Here is a 17823-nt window from a genome sequence, read left to right as displayed (position 1 = left end):
AAATAACTGTTGTAGTCTAAACCCCCCACCCCCCCCCACCCCCACCCCATCATAAAGCAAATAAAGATATAAATGTGACCCTACTCTTCTCCCAGTGGCTGAAATCTTCCTTTGTACATTGTACTTTGTTACACAACAAAATTGCATGTGCCTTCAGGTATAAATGATCCTCTCATGGACCTGACCAATTAAGTGTTGTTTTTGGGTCCATATTTCAAGTTAGTGTGGTTTGCCAAGTTCTAAAATAAATATCTCGACAACAAAGATTGTATTTAAATAACACAAAATTTATTATCTAAGGAACAAAAATATAACAAAGAACATATTTACAAAAAATGTATACTGAACTCTGATATTGAAAATGCACCACCGTATTTTCAGTTGTTATTGCTATCCATATGTGAGGTTGCTATAAAATACAATATCCCTAACCAATTTATGCAATTTTTAAAATTTGTTATTGTCTACCAGTTACACAAAATCATTTAAATGCATTGTTATTTCTTCTCATATCATATCCTATTTACATCTCCAAATCTGGCTGATGCATTTCCAATGAAGTTCAGTATACATGTATTTAAATAAAAAAAAATTTATTTTGTTGCCCCAGACATTCATGACGGTGTCAGGGTTTGGGGTGCCCTGATTCATCGCCTTACAATATTTACACAAATACTAGATAGATGATACTAATGTAATATATCACACATACATACATAAACAGATACATAGCTGATAGCGTGGCAAGTCTGCAAGGTGCGGGCAATTTGGTGCCACAGTTTCCAAGTTCCAGCAACAGCATGAGACAATTATATTTAGATATCTTAATAAAGAAGGCATTCATGTACTGTGCATCCATACACTGAAGAACAGACGGAAACATATGGAATTGTCTAGTAATGCCCATAGTTCGTAAATAGTTGTATTGTGTGAATGAATGTCAGTATAGACTGCCAGGAACATGGTCAACTTCTGACACTATGGATTGAGGTTTTTTTAGTTGCAGTCACTATTGCTGTTACTATTTGTATGATCTCTTACAACGTTCAGCACATTGGGTTACATTGTACATTAAGTGTGCTGGGCTAAGTTAGAGTGTCGATCCTCCACCCCACCCCACGCCCGTCCCCACGCCGCCAACTGCATACATTTTCTTTCCCAATGTTTTCCGAGGTAGAATGACGCTACCCCCAGCTTAAAACATTGCTTTCCACAATACAGACCCGCTGCATATATATATGCCAGCCACAAAGCTTCAGTTTCACAATACATCCTTTCCTAATGCAAAATACAAATTACAGCTTTAATAAATTGGTGTATTATTGCTATTAATGGAGATCCTGTTGGTGTTTTTAGTACTTTACAAAACATAACTGAGGATAGTCCTCCGTTTCTGTGTTAAAATGAAAAACATACTTTTTTATGTCACACCCATAGTAGGCCTAGATTTTAAGTATTATTAATTATGGTCTAGCAGTGTCGTTAAACAAAACAAACCTTTTAGTACCACTGTCACGTAATTACCAGAGTTGAGGTTTTCAATATAAGCAGGAAAATAAGTTGAAATGATGCAAGATTATATTATGATGAATACAAGATTAAGAATGCAAACAAAGAATGTGTTTGAGCAGAACTTATTCAAACTAATGACTAATTCTGTATTTGGTAAGACGATGGAAAATTTACATAAAAGGGTTGATGTAAAATTGGTTAGACATTCCGAGAAAAAGAAAGTTTTAAAAGTTAATTAGTTGACCTGTATTTGACAAATTTGATACGAGTGAACTGTTGTTCGATAAAAGAACAAACAATGTGTATGATGATATGAAGCAGAATAAAGATTTACATGATTTAAGGAAACAAAAAAAGTTGTTGGTAAATTTAAAGATGAGTGTGGTGGTATTCCAGTACATGAAGTAGAATATGTTGGGCTTAGACCTAAAATGTAGTCAACATTAGTTAGTGATGGTAATACCATTAATAAGGATGAATGTGTTACAAGACCAGTTATCAGCAGTACACAACATGAAACTTATAAAGAATCGTTAAATGGTAAAAACATTTTAGAAGTATAGAACATCAAATATACAAAATGAATTTATCAAAAGTCGCATTATTACATTTAGATACAAAAACGTATATAACAAAGTCTTACAATACATATGGGCATTACTTTATCAGCGAACCAACATTGTATTATTTAGAAAAAGTACATACTAAGTCACCTGATGTCAAAAGAAGTTTTGTATTAGAAGAATCCATCTTTGTTCCAAATAACACAGATCTATCTAAAATTGGGTAATGGTATATTCCACACGCAAAAAAAATGTGTTGTGTATTAATAGTACATGTATATTGCTGAAACCATGACTTTTAGTATGTTTTGTGGTTATCTGTTATGTGGTTACTAATGCTTTGGTTTCCAATACACTGTCACTGTCCTGGCCCCAGTTGTTCAAAACTTAGTTAAATTAACCCTGGGTTAGTTTAATATTATTACTTTTAATTATGTTTGCACAAATACAAAATTAAACTTTAGATTTGATTATATGCATGTTTGTCTTTGGTTGTTCTATATCAAGTTTCCACATAATGGTTTGAATTATTATTTTATGGTTTTGAAAATGTTTGCTAACCATTAGTTCAGATAACTAACATTTGAACAACTGGCTCCAGAATGTCAGTAAAACAGTCATTTCGTTACTTAAAGCCAGGGTTTCTTTTCACCTTTCAACCTTTTTTCCCATCATGCTGACAATCTAGGTTTTTAATATACAGTATTTCAGTAAAGGTTTGTTTTGATTAACGACACCTACATACAGGACAGTACATACTGTGTTCTTTAAAATACCAGACGTGGAAAACTAGCTGGGACGAGGAAACTACAATGTGTCCACCGAGAAAGTTTAGTCCTCTGACCCAAGCACCTCAGGCAAGCACTCAGACATGTTTATAAGAACATTTCGGGACAGCAATTAATATCAACAAATTGTGACAGCAAACGTTGTACACATAAACAACGGTCCTTGTTTGAATAATAGCAATATTGGTAAAATATTGCCAGTACTATCACAATGATTAATACTATGAGTAGGAATAGTTTAAAACATCGCAAAAGTTGCGACTTTAAACATCTTAGAGTGCTGTTCATGTATTTCTTTATCTGTGAATATCTAGTGGTTGGTGAACTGTCATTGTTGGGCACAGTGGTTTGCCCCAACACCGAATTATGGCCAGTTCCGAAATGGTACAGATTAGCCAGTTGGAGGAAGCTAAAGTAGGTGGGCCTTGTACTTGTACATGTACAACATGACTGAACATGTTGGATGGGTTTACCATTTGACTCAGTATTCTGGGTGGGTCTAACTGTAACACCACCTGACTGAACATGTTGGATGGGTTTATTCGACTTAATATTCTGGGTGGGTCTAACAGTGACACCACCTGACTTAACATGGTGGATGGGTCCAGCACCATTTGACTCGGTGTTCTTGGTGGGTCTAATACCATCTGACTGAACATGGTGGATGGGTATAATACCCTTTGACTCAGTATTCTGGGTGGGTCTAACAGTAACACCACCTGACTTAACATGGTGGTTGGGTCCAGTGCCCTTTGACTTAATATTCTTGGTGGGTCTGACACCATCTGACTGAGTATCTGAGGGTGATAAACTACCACCTGACTTAACATGGTGGTTGGGTCCAGTGCCCTTTGACTTAATATTCTTGGTGGGTCTGACACCATCTGACTGAGTATCTGAGGGTGATAAACTACCACCTGACTCAACATGGTGGATGGGTCCAGTATCATTCAACTCAATATTCTGGGTGGGTAGGAATAGTTTAAACCATCGCAAAAGTTGCGACTTTAAATATCTTAGAGTGCTATCTGACTGAATATCTGAGGGTGGCAAAATACCACCTGGCTCCACATGGTGGATGGGTCCAATATCATTTAACTCAATGTTCTGGGTGGGTCTAACACCATCTGACTGAGTATCTGAGGGTGATAAACTACCACCTGACTTAACATGGTGGTTGGGTCCAGTGCCCTTTGACTTAATATTCTTGGTGGGTCTGACACCATCTGACTGAGTATCTGAGGGTGATAAACTACCACCTGACTTAACATGGTGGTTGGGTCCAGTGCCCTTTGACTTAATATTCTTGGTGGGTCTGACACCATCTGACTGAGTATCTGAGGGTGATAAACTACCACCTGACTCAACATGGTGGATGGGTCCAGTATCATTCAACTCAATATTCTGGGTGGGTAGGAATAGTTTAAACCATCGCAAAAGTTGCGACTTTAAATATCTTAGAGTGCTATCTGACTGAATATCTGAGGGTGGCAAAATACCACCTGGCTCAACATGGTGGATGGGTCCAATATCATTTAACTCAATGTTCTGGGTGGGTCTAACACCATCTGACTGAATATCTGAGGGTGGTAAAATACCACCTGACTCAGAATGGTGGATGGGTCCAGCATCATTTAACTCAATATTCTGGGTGGATCCAGCATCATTTAACTCAATATTCTGGGTGGATCCAGCATCATTTAACTCAATATTCTGGGTGGGTCCAGCATCATTTAACTCAATATTCTGGGTGGGTCCAATACCATCTGACTGAACATGGTGGATGGATTCCGTCTCACTCTGGTTGGAAGGTCTCATATCACCTGACTCAACATGGTTAATGGGTCCAATACCATTTGACTCGCTGTGTGTGGTACATCTACAACCGTCCGAATCAATCTCATGGGGTGCTGGACTATATCTGTTGAATCTCCTACAGGTGAAAAGAGAAATATCATTTTTAAAAAGACATTAGCCTGAAACAGACTACTTTGTCCTCTTCCCCCCCCCCCCCCCCCCTCCTAGGTTATAAAATGTATATTTCAGCTAAAGTTCTAAAACTCCTCTTATTTTTTTATTTATTTTTGAAAATGTCTGAAATTTGTAACGTCAGTTCCGCGTAATGGCAATTACCATGTAACATCAGTTACCGAAATGTGTTGGGTCACATTAAAAGTAAGAGTTTATATCCATGGCATTCCTTTTCAGAATTATAATCTCCACTAGACGGCAATGATTCGTATTCCCCAAAACAAAAATTACTAGTTATTGATATTGACGTTGTAAGTATGTGACCTCCCTGAAATGGCTGCCAAATGGTATTTCAGAGTCTCTAGATTTAAAAATGTCCTGGGGGCATGCCCCCGGACCCCTTAGTGTCTTGCGCCTTCCATGATCTTTCATTCCAAGAATTCATCTGTCATCCTGGCAGTCAGGTGGCTTGGCAACAATTGTTAGACATGATGTTACTTGGTGTACAAAAGTGCTAAATTTGGTATGGAGCTTCATTTGGACCTATCAATTGATTTTAGCCTAGGAGCCATCTTGATCATTTCCGATTTTCCAAGAAGGCGGCCAAAATCCAAAAATCCACCAGCAAAACTAAAATATCGTATATCTCGGACTGTAGACATCACATATTAACAAATGAGGCATCAAATCAGAAGTTTTTAAGGTCAGTGAAACTGATTACTGGCAAGGCACCTTGCATATGTCAGTCATTTTGAAGATGGCGTCCAAAATCAAATATGGCCACCAGCGAAACTGAAATATATATCTGTGGATGTAGAGGTCACAGATAGACAAATGAGGTATCAAATCAGGGATTTTTGACGTCATACATTCTACAGGGTTGTGGGACACTAGGAAGTTCCTTGTGTTTAAAAACAACAACAACAACAAAACAACATGAAAAATGACGAGGCACTATCCAAATCTGTTTTGAAGTTTGGTGTGTTAACGGTATTGGTTAATTAGAAAGTGGCCGAATAGCCTACTGGGTCGTCTGGTCAGTTATTGCATACTGTTGATTGTGGCACTCGGATCGTGCTCTAACCCGGGTATTATGCATAGAAACAAAACTTGGATCTAATTCTTTCTTTCTTACAGACTGGCTTTTTTAAAATAAACATTAGCCACGATCTTGAGTTGTTACCTATTTTATTTATTTAAAAACTATTAAATGAGACATAATGCTTAAGATTGTTTGCAGGTCTGTATACTCTATATACAAACATGGGCATGTAAAAATATGTTGCTATTTTGATATCTGGGCCTGTTACATTTTGGTCAGGCCTGCTAAAATCATTAAAGGGCCTGTTAGAAAACCAACACTTGGTCGTTAAAATGTTAATTTTCTACCCTGTCGTCCAATTTAAAAAATAGTTCTTTTTTTTTCAAAGAATAATATAAAATACTGAAAGCTTTCTTCAATGATTACAAGTTGGCTGACCTCTGTAGTATTTAAATGACCCATTGCCTTATAAAGTTACTTGTGATTTTAGTACTAAATGGAAACAACTTTGAAAGTAGAGGGGCCAGGCCATTTCCATTTAAAAGGCGATCTAAATAATAATTTGAATGAATATTGATATTTTTTTCACTCCAACAGGTCACAAGAATGTTGCTTACAATTCTCCATGTTTGTAGAAATTGTTTTAATATGACTAGTGTTGATTATTAGAGAGAGAATAGAGACAGAGAGAGGTGGAGGTGTAGGAGGGAGAGACAGAAAAGGAGAGACAGACACCGGTGGCAAACAGGAATAGACACAGAGACACATATTAAGAGACAGACAGAGCGAAGGAAATGTTTTATTTAACGACGCACTCAACACATTTTTCATTTACGGTTATATGGCGTCGGAGACCGAGAGCGATGCAAAGTAAAAGAAAAAAGACAGATGGAGGGGGAACAAAAATAATTTTAAAGTTTGATTTGTTTAATGATACCACTAGAGCACATTGACCCAAGGTTATCAAACATTTGCTAATTTCACAGGAAACCCATTACATTTTCCCATTAGCAGCAAGAGATCTTTTATATGTGAACTTTCCCATACAGGACAGTACATTCCATGGCCTTTGACATACCAGTTGTGGGGCACTGGTTGAGACGGGGTGGAGTGAGGGTACCAAGTCACAAAAAAGGGTCCATCGTGGAGGTTCGATCCTGTGACGAAAACACCTCAGGTAAGCGCTCTAGATCCCGCCGCCAGTAAGAAAAAGACAGACAGACAGAAGACCAACCTGTCCATGGCGGACGCTAAGGCCACAGAGTGGGTAAGATCCTCGAAAATAGCAGCCAGGGAGACCAGATTCCCCATATGGCGGGATTCTTCTTCCTGCCGCCCAATATCTTTGGCCATTTCACTCAGCGTCGTTATGCGAGGCTTGATCCCAGATGTCTTGGTTGTTCGCTTCGGCTTTTTCTTTGTTGTGGTTGGCTGAGTGAAGGTTTAAAGTTCAAAATCATTTATTTTATATATGAATTATACATAATGACATACATTTGACATTATAAGGTGGCCTACACATAATGGTTACATTAAATACATAATGATTTTTTTTTTTTTTTTTTTTTAAATGACACCTCAGTGTATTCAGGGTAGGGGATGCAGGCACACACTCCAACTCACAACGTTTTTCTTCTCTTTTTTTCCCCCCAACCACTTTTTATATTTCTCTGTCTCCCCATAACACAACTCATCGACAACCTGAGTATTCCCCGTATAAAATTCCGGCTACACCAATGCCTCGACACGTTTAAACTACATTTATTTTGGTGTCTAATTAATATTTAGCTATTATTTCCATACTTGGTCGAGAGACGTATACAGGAAACCAGCTATTGCAACACGAATGAATGAATGAATGTTTTATTTAATGACATTTTAATTACGGTTATTACGGTCAGGTGTCTGACATATAGTTAAGGACAGACAACACCGCTAACGAGAAAGCAAACCTTAGTTTCAAACCCGCTCCACCATAATGGAGAATGAATGAAATGAATGTTTAATGAGATCCTAGCACGAAACACGTTACATCTTCGGTGATAAATTGAATGTACACTGACTTAATGAAAATGAAACTCGATTATCGTGGCACACCTCTCCTCGAGAAATGTTTCTGAAAATTGTGTAAAAGCCCATAAAAAAAGGTCTTTAATTAATAAGATGTTAAGACTATGTACAGTGACAGCGAACAATGCGAACGTGTGGCTGCAGTCCGTCAGACCGGGGCCCCGTTCCACAAAGCGATCATAGTCCTAAGATCACCTTAAGTGCATAGCTAACTTATGCACTGAGGTGATCTTAGTGCTAAGATCGATTCGTGGAACGGGGCCCTGAACTCATTGTAAACTTGACCGTGTTACGATATGCGTGAAAAATAAAATTGTGAAAAAAGTGATCAGACAAAAAGGTCACATCGGTTGGGTTTGTAGAAACACTGACTTGAGTATCTTTATTACCAGATGTCAGATTTCATTTTCGCCAGTTTGGCGATACAGGAAATATTTTTTTCGCCAGCTGATATTTCCATTAGCCCATGGGCGATCGGCTGCCGTGAGCATATTATTGGGTATCAAACAAATGCAAGTAGTTTGATATATTAATCATTGGCTATTGGATGTCAAACATTTGGTAATTTTTACGTATTTTTAAGAGAGGAAATACGATACATTTTTCTATTAGTAGTAAGGGATCTTTAATATGCAACATAAAGTATAGCACACACCACGGTATCTGATATACCAGTCGTGGGACACTGGCTGGAACGGGAAATAGCCTAATGGGTCCACCGGCGGGGGTGGGGGGGGGCGATCCCAGACCGACAGCACATTGCCACTGGGCTGTGTCCGCCCTCCCATATAGTCTTGGAGAAAATCTGCAACATTTTTCCATTAGCAGCAAGGGATCTTTTATAAGCACTTTTCCACAGACAGGACTGTACATACCACAGACTTTCATATACCAGTTGTGGGTCACTGGTTGGGTTGTAAAATGGAAATAAGTCAACTTCGTGCAGTTTAGATGATGAATTGTATATAAAACCTGTCGGGGGTTTGGGTTCGTTTTCATGCAAATGTAAAGAAAGCAAGGATTGAATAGGAATTAAAAGTGACATTTGCAAAAACAAACCACTTAAACAATTGAACAGGACTATAATAACATTACGGTACTAAAAACACCTCGCTAGTGCCTCCCGAAAACAGAACATCCTTCCCACTTTGTCTGTAGGAGAACTGCCAATCCCAAGATTAGTTTCACAAATGTAATCTAAACCTACACAGGAGAGAGCGCGAATTTTCAGTTATTTGTAAACACAAACGAAAATATCCCCAAAAACTAAAATATTCAATTACTGGAAGATTTGATCAAAATCAATGTAGGACTACTGACATGATCAATGCGAAGAAAAATAAAAAGGTAGAAAGAAGGAGAAGAAAGAAGAAAAAGAATTATAAATTTACACACCTTAGAATCCGTTTCTATCACTGTCGGGGTCTCAAAGGATGCCATGTATTCTTCCATTTTGTTTTGTTTGGTATTCAGGCTCGGAATGCAAACTTCTTGCTGGTAGTAACAAAGTGTATCTTTCAGCTGCCTGGCATCAAGTGATATATCTGTAATAAAGGAAAGGAAAGGAAATGTTTTATTTAACGACGCACTCAACACATTTTATTTACGGTTATATGGCGTCAGACATATGGTTAAGGACCACACAGATATTGAGAGAGGAAACCCGCTGTCGCCACTTCATGGGCTACTCTTTTTCGATTAGCAGCAAGGTATCTTTTATATGCACCATCCCACAGACAGGATAGTACATACCACGGCCTTTGTTACACCAGTTGTGGAGCACTGGCTGGAACGAGAAATAGCCCAATGGGTCCACCGACGGGGATCGATCCTGGACCGGCCACGCATCAAGCGAACGCTGTACCACTGGGCTACGTACGGTCACACCCCATATCTGTAATAAACCGTAAGAAACACGAGAACGGCGTCAAGGAATGAATGAATTAGTAAACAATTTAATCGTGTGTGTGTTTTTGTATAGCATTTATGGGGTCGGGAGTGTGGGGTGGGGTTGGGGACCAACTGTTATTTATTTACTTAATTTTTAATTTTTGGGTGGGTTTTTTTTTTTTTTTTTTTTTTTTTTTTTTTTTTTTTTTTTCAATAATAATTACCTTTTAACATGGCTTGAGTATCCGTTTTCTGTTTGACCGCAAGGTTTACATCTGTCTCGGAAAAACTAGTTAAATAGTTCATGATTTTTATCAGTTTGTGTAGACCGAAAACCACCGACTGGAAATCAAACGAAAGGCCTTGTCTCTCCATTTTTAACAAACAGAGAAACAGCTCAAGAAAACTAAATGCTTATGTTTATTTTCCTTCAAAGATAAATTTCATAGACAGTCCCGACTTTTAAAAATTATAATTAACATTTTTGAACAAGCAAATCATACTCCGTTGTTGCGCAATAAATAAATAAATGACATCATAATAAGCGTCACGTCATTTCTTTAACAATGGACGGACGTTATGCTTCATAATTACCGTTTCGACAATTTCCGACTTGAAAATCGCGTCCGAAATGTTCCGGAGTTATTAGAAAAAAGATAACCGAGCGGCCTACACCTTTTGAATTGAGAAGGAATTTAGAATGGGGACGAAATGTTTCTCTGAACTGCGTTTTTAAGAGTAAAAAATAAAGCACACACCTAAAATATTCAATAGACCACTAACGATCGGTGCAACAGTGGTGGCAGACTATTTTAACCCATTTCAATTGGAAAAACGACGTAATGCTTAATTTATTTTTAAAATTCAAACATTCGAGTCAATAAAATTTTATTTAATATTACCCCCCCCCCCCCACACACACACACACACACACACACACGTATTGCGATATGTGTGTGTGTGTGTGTGTGTGTGTGTGTGTGTGTGTATATATATATATATATATATATATATATATATATATATATATATATATATATATATATGGTTCATTCTACAGAAAATGTCACTTTTATGTCCCTGCACAATTTCGTTTTTATTTATATATAGAAAACTAAATTTGTTGTCTTTAACGATACCTTATTAATACTATCATTCTGTCATAGCATTTTTTTCTCTCTGGTAATCAGCATTGATAGAGATTTTATTCGAGATTAGTATAAAATGCCATTGGTGTTACCTGTCCCTAGCGTAACACTATACATAACATGCACTGTTAAAATATATAACAGAAGACATAACACTGAATACCTTTAATGTATTACGTACTGATGGCTGACTTACTAGAATCTTGTAAATATTTTCCGTATTCAAAAGACAGGGGCGTAGCTTGATCTGGACCGGGGGTGGGGGGGGGGGGGGGTTCGATTATGAACCAAGTGGACCTTTTTCTATTTTGTGTTTGCACCACCACAAACTCCATGTATAAAACTGTATGTTTTAGTTCTGAAAGCGGACAATTTGCTGAAACCTCCTAGCCTACGCCCCTGGAAGATGGTGGGCGATATAAGTTTCTCCCTGGAGTTTTATGTCATTGGCGTTACTGTATATACATATGAGAAAAAAAAGAAAAGAAACTAACAGGCCAGGAGCATTAGCCAAAATATAACAAGCACCCGGAAACAATTAGTAGAAAGCTGAATTTTTTCAGGAGAGCTCCAGAAAACATCTAAAGGCAAATGTATGTATCGTATGTACGCACTGCGTGGGCGAATTATAGGCACATTTATTTTAGTCCTTGGCCCAAATATTTGGTGAATAAGTGAAAAAAATAATTTTGAGGCTGAATTTTCCAAAATAGATTTTTGCCGAACGGTGAGTCATAAGTAGTCGAAAAAACTAAGTTTTTGGTACACTATGGATAGGGACCACTCACACAGGGTCTCCTCCACTCTATAAATATCAGAACTCTTTCTGGAAGTCAGTATATGAGGCAATGACTGACATACAAGAACGCACTATAGTGGTGAAAGGATTGATATACGAGTTCTGACATCTACTTCACCCCACCCCTTCAAATAGAATGTGTACATCTAAAGGCAAATGTATGTATCGTATCTTCGCACTGCGTGGGCGAATTATAGCCACATTTATTTTAGTCCTTGGCCCAAATATTTGGTGAATAAGTGAAAAAAATAATTTTGAGGCTGAATTTTCCAAAATAGATTTTTGCCGAACGGTGAGTCATAAGTAGTCGAATGAACAAAGTGTTTGGTACATAATGGATAGGGACCACTCACACAGGGTCTCCTCCACTCTACAAATATCAGAACCCTTTCTGGAAGACAGTATATGAGGCAATGACCGCGATACAAGAACGCACTATAATGGTGAAAACATTAATAAACGTGTTCTGACATCTACTTCACCCCACCCCTTCAAAAAAAATGTGGGCGAATTATAGTAAAGACTATGCCACATACATGGAACATGTCTATCATACAGGAAAACCAATTTTGTAGCCTAACAATCTGACAACATGTAGCGCCTATTTTTTATTTTGTTTTAACAGTTCATGTTTTTGAAGTGAGGAACAAAAAATATCATCCCCTGCACATTGCTACCATTAGTGAATATGATTCTTGATCGAAATATTAAACAGTATCAGGTATCATGGTAACCCAAGACACAAACTTTCATATAATGACACAGGCATTCCTATCCCAGTGTAGTGTGGCCTTAAATTCCCAGCTGTAATTTGTTGATTTTCTTGATCTCCACCATACTGCCCATTTCGTATGATCATATTTTGAGGAGATCATGTTAACTTGTTAAAGGGATTATTTAACACTTTGAAGTTATGAGAATGGCACATCATATGCCCTTACCCCCCCCCCCCCACACACACACACACCCCTGTCTGTCTTTCCTTTTATTTACCTTTCTGCATTCCACAAATAACAAGTCCAAATCTGATGAAGAAAAGATTGTCTTAGAGGTGACAATCACATAAAGGCAAGTTAGTCTTCTTCCCCTGACTTACACGAACATTTTACTCGCAGTGCCAACACCAAAAGTAATATTGACATTAATTACCAATGGTCCTGTGAGACCCCAGACAAGCAACCATTCAGTAGACAGAACAATAATACAAATGGCTTAACATGAATACATTTTTTGAGGAAAGAAAAGTAGATGTTGATGACTTTGTTTCCTGGGATACCGGCCTCGGGTGGCGTCGTGGTTAGGCCATCGGTCTACAGGCTGGTAGGAACTGGGTTCGGATCCCAGTCGAGGCATGGGATTTTTAATCCAGATACCGACTCCAAACCCTGAGTGAGTGCTCCGCAAGGCTCAATGGGTAGGTGTAAACCACTTGCACCGACCAGTGATCCATAACTGGTTCAACAAAGGTCATGGTTTGTGCTATCCTTCCTGTGGGAAGCCCAAATAAAAGATCCCTTGCTGCCTGTTGTAAAAGAGTAGCCTATGTGGCGACAGCGGGTTTTCCTCTAAAAAAAAAACAGTGTCAGAATGACCATATGTTTGACGTCCAATAGCCGATGATAAGATAAAAAATCAATGTGCTCTAGTGGCGTCGTTAAATAAAACAAACTTTACTTTTACTTTTGTTTCCGGGGATGAATACTATGCACTGATACCACTTCCCCCTCAAAGACTAGTACTATATACTAGTATCTCTAAGACAACCTCCCCCTCAAATACTAGTATTATTTATTATATCTCAAAGACAATCTCCCCCCTCAAATACTAGTACTATATATTACATTTCGAAGACAATCTCCCCCCCCCCCAAAGACTAGTACTATATATTATATCTCGAAGACAACCTCCCCCCTCAGACTAGTACTATATATTATATCGAAGACAAGTCACGGGTTGCTTGTTTCAGTTTCCAATACCACATAATGCATACACGTATTTCATATTTATAAAAGCGCACGTACGTCCGAGAAGTAACGGTTATGAAGTTGAGCTCTAATCTATTTTAAAGAATATTTCCCCATTTCAAAGTCACCGACTCTTGTTTCACTCTGTTTTAACTTGATCCATATGTGTTACTGGTTTGTAGATTAATCAAACCTAGTGTCCATTTTCAAAGGTTGAAACTAAGATCTGCTACTTTAAAAAAAACAACAAGAAGAAGAAGTTTAAGGCCAATTCAAATTAGGCGATTAAAGGTAACGGTTAGTGTCGTGTCTTGAATCGCTAATCAGACAACAAATATGCCACCAATCGCTTGTCTCTAATCGTTTGATGTATACTGAACAGAATCTACAGTGCTGACGATCACTCCTGTCAAGTCGTGTCAGGCTTGAAGACTCGGGCTAGACTTTTCGCCAGGATACGTCATCGTCTTTTGTAAATTGCCGTTATGTTTTATATTAGTAGATACTTAAAATTAATCAGTTTGTTTCATTAGACTTGAGCAAGAGAAGACTTTTGCTATATTATTATTAGAGAGCTATGCTTTTTCATTTGCATTTTTATACCATTTCTCTGACAAATGTCTCGTCATTGTTTGAAAGGAGTTAAACACAAGATAACAACTTATATTGATGTATTCAGTTTATTACACTTATGTTTATCAAACACATGGAATAATCCACGCATGCGATTGTACATGAGATATGATGTCGTAGATCACCATGATCTCTTCAAAACTCCACAGCCAGGTTGAAATCTGAAATATTAAAGACATATTGTCACATGCTATATAGTCTGGTAAATATATGAAAAATTACCACCCTACCCCCCCCCCCCAAAAAAAAAAAAAAAAAAAAAAAAATTGCTACAAAAGGTTTTTCAACTGTTTCTGATAGTATTGGATGTAGAAAACATCATAATAAAAAATCTACCAAAATCAGACAAACCTGAAAGTTGTCAACTCCAAGATGGCGTCCAAGATGGCCGCCAATACCTTAAAATAGTTATAACTCCCTTACTATTCACCCTAGAATGATAATTATGGCGTCTACACCCATCTTTAGGGGTCAAGGAACTCATTAAAAACAGTGAAATCACCATTTGCTTCTTGGTTTCATTCATATGGAAGGTCAAATGTGTAATTCTATTGACCTGACTAATAACCTGAACGACAAAACCGAGATGGTAATCATAATCGTATATGTGCACAAGGCGGTGGAAAGAGAATCTTGGCAAGGTTGTGATGGCTTCTACAAATCACTGTCAGTTGCTTCCTCTACAGGATGACAGTTACTATCAAGGACACTACGTTTAGATAACGCCGCTTGAAAGAAGACTGCTATCCCAAGACTGACTTGACAAACCTAAGCCTACACTTAGATAGAGCTCAATGGACACACACACACATATGAGAGAGAGAGAGAGAGAGAGAGAGAGAGAGAGAGAGAGAGAGAGGAGAGAGGGGGGGGGCAGACAGACAGACAGACAGATGGAGAGACAGACATAGAGGTGTAAGCTGCAATGTCGCCCCTTCCTCTATTTTACACCATCGTTTACCATCGTTTATCAATGGTGTTTTTCCCTTATCAACTACCTCAGCTTATGTACCTTTGGGAGGACCATTCAAATTTGAAGGAGGGGCACACTTAATTAAAGCACACACAATAGCTACAGTGCAACAAATTATAAAGAGGCCAATCGTTTCCCCCTGGATATATATGGCCCTGAATATTAATAAGATAAATATATTACATTTATGTTACTCGTGCTAATATTTGAGATTTCGTTGACACGTCATCCTTTACGACCACATCGTCTACCACGTCCACCACGTCCACCTCGTCCTCGACGTCCCCAGGCGTCGGTCACTCCCAACACAACAAGAGAACCTGCAAGACAAGTGATATGGGGTTTTTTTGTTGGTTTTTTTATTTATTGTCCCAGAAATGTCAGACCAGTATGGCTAGAATTTCAACACAAATAATAAACACATATGGGGAGAATGGATCGCCCTGTCTACAGCCAAACACAAGTGAATTAGTGATTGTTTCCGCTCTCAAGACCGATGCAACAAATTTAAACCTGCACAAGAGAAATCCGTGGATATATTTATAGACAGCTTTGATGGCATGCAATTACGAATCAGCGGTGAAACAGTGATGATATCAGGTGTTCACCACTAATGAGCATATCCTGCCCTACCGGTGGCACCCGTCATGAGAACACCCTTCATTTGTTGAGTCCGTGTGGAGGCTATTGTCGTTCTGAATCTATGCACGGTTCGGAGTATGAAACCAAGTTTATAAATTTAATAGTTTCTCTTATTTCCAACTCTGGTGGGTAAATCAATGGAAGGTAATACGCTGTTTTGCTATTATTGAATGATATAAGCCCGTCAGTATAGCGGTGAGTTAAATTAATGTTTTTAGCCAAATTCCTGTTTTGATTTAACCAGATTAGTCATAAAAATTTAAATCGTATTTATATGCATAGAAAAGAACGTTTTGCATGATTTATTATCGAAAACAATTACAAGAAACATAAATGCAGTTTAGTAATGAGTTTCCATTATATTTTCATAAAACCATTATGGTTCATCGTGGTCATATCATAAAAAAAAACCTTCTTTATCATCATATCATCATCATCATCATCATCATCATCATGCTGATAACATGAAACTTGGGTGGAGATAGTGTTTATATTTCCCTATTATCAAATGAAACATTGAGAAGCAAATATTTCATGTCATGTAGCATATTTGTCTGTAACCACTTTTTCTGTAACCATTTTAGTTATGACAACAGTTCATAAGCCTGTCAAATGAAATAATTAAAATGATAAACACACGGCATTATTATTCAAATTTAGCCTTAAATAAGTTGTTCAATCTTGAATATGCAAAGTCTAAACCTGTTACAGCCAGGTGGCGGGACGTATCCCAGCGATAAAGCGCTCGCTTGATGCACGGTCGGTTTGGGATCAATCCCCGCCGGTGGGCCCATTGGGCTCTTTCTCGTTCCAGCCAATGCATCACGACTGGTATATCAAAGACCGTGGTATGTGATATGTCTGTTGCTACAAATGGAAAAATGTAGCGGGTTTCCTCTCTAAGACTATGTGTCAAAATTACCAAATGTTTGACAATGTTCTCTAGTGGTGTCTAAAACAAACTTTAACTTTGCTACAGCCAATAATGGAAATACGTTATCGGGTTTGGATACACGCTTGTAGACGGGGGGTTGAGAATAAAGGGAATGATAAATAAACCCCCAGTAGACGTGACCCAGGACCAATGGAACAATGTGTACCTCCGTTCTACTAGGTTATAACCTAATACTGGCCTCGGTGGTGTCGTGGTTAAGTCATCAGACATAAGGCTGGTAGGTACAGGGTTCACAGCCCGGTCCCGGATCCCACTACAACCTATTCTCTCTCACTAACATCTAACTAACCCACTGTCCTGGACAGACAGCCCAGATAGCTGAGGTGTGAGCCCAAGACAGTGTGCTTGAACCGTAACTGGATATAAGCACAAAAAATAAGTTGAAAATGAAATATAACCTAATGTATTAAATGTCACAATATACGTACATATTACAAGTGAAGAAAACAAAACTGCTAGATTCATTGTTCAAACTTGCAGTCAGATTCGGCTGTAACTCCTGTCTGTTAGTCTGTACGTCCGGACTGGTTGGGTTTGCTGCAATAAGATGAGCTGTAACTCCCTCACCAAATGTGGACTGCAGTTTGAAATTGTCATTACAGCCGTTGTCTTTTTATAAAACTAATTTCGGAAGTTACGACATAATCTTGTGGTAAAAATCACCATTTCCAACTGAGATCACCACATGCATTTCCCCCAAAAATCCCATTAAACCGCAGTCGCGCTGACGATACATTTTTTATTCTTCTTATATCCACTGTGATCATAAAAGGAAATAACCATACAATTATGTATCATATTCACACTACCATGACGTATTGTCCGGAATTATCTGGATAAAAGACAACGGTTGTGGTCCGATCTTCAAACTGC

At 38.2% G+C, this 17823-nt stretch overlaps 1 protein-coding gene and 1 long non-coding RNA gene across 7 annotated transcripts; both read right to left on the bottom strand.

The window, feature by feature from the left end:
* Nucleotides 1–266: 266 nt before the first annotated feature.
* LOC121390545 lies at nucleotides 267–10369 on the bottom strand. Of its 5 annotated transcripts, XM_041522383.1 has the most exons (6): nucleotides 10061–10369; nucleotides 9342–9490; nucleotides 7111–7307; nucleotides 4024–4796; nucleotides 3682–3780; nucleotides 267–3582 (listed from the first exon to the last, which is right to left on the bottom strand). In XM_041522383.1, exons 1-6 carry the CDS (start codon nucleotides 10209–10211, stop codon nucleotides 2951–2953), a joined length of 2001 nt encoding a protein of 666 aa, XP_041378317.1. In that variant the 5' UTR covers nucleotides 10212–10369; the 3' UTR covers nucleotides 267–2950. The 5 variants fall into 5 exon arrangements, with proteins under 5 accessions (XP_041378317.1, XP_041378314.1, XP_041378316.1 ...); XM_041522380.1 differs by having other exon boundaries at nucleotides 3682–4796; XM_041522382.1 differs by having other exon boundaries at nucleotides 267–3780.
* A 3979-nt stretch (nucleotides 10370–14348) lies between these two features.
* Nucleotides 14349–17509, bottom strand: LOC121390074. Of its 2 annotated transcripts, none has more exons than XR_005960157.1 (3): nucleotides 17379–17509; nucleotides 15537–15673; nucleotides 14349–14541 (listed from the first exon to the last, which is right to left on the bottom strand). It is a non-coding gene; the product is annotated as an uncharacterized LOC121390074 (long non-coding RNA). The 2 variants fall into 2 exon arrangements; XR_005960158.1 differs by having other exon boundaries at nucleotides 15548–15673.
* Between the last annotated feature and the right edge of the window lie 314 nt (nucleotides 17510–17823).

Source organism: Gigantopelta aegis, chromosome 15 (assembly GCF_016097555.1).
Source record: "Gigantopelta aegis isolate Gae_Host chromosome 15, Gae_host_genome, whole genome shotgun sequence".
NCBI classification, from domain to species: domain Eukaryota; kingdom Metazoa; phylum Mollusca; class Gastropoda; order Neomphalida; family Peltospiridae; genus Gigantopelta; species Gigantopelta aegis.
Note: the sequence above shows the minus strand (reverse complement) of the source record. Positions and strands in the feature narration are given on the sequence as shown.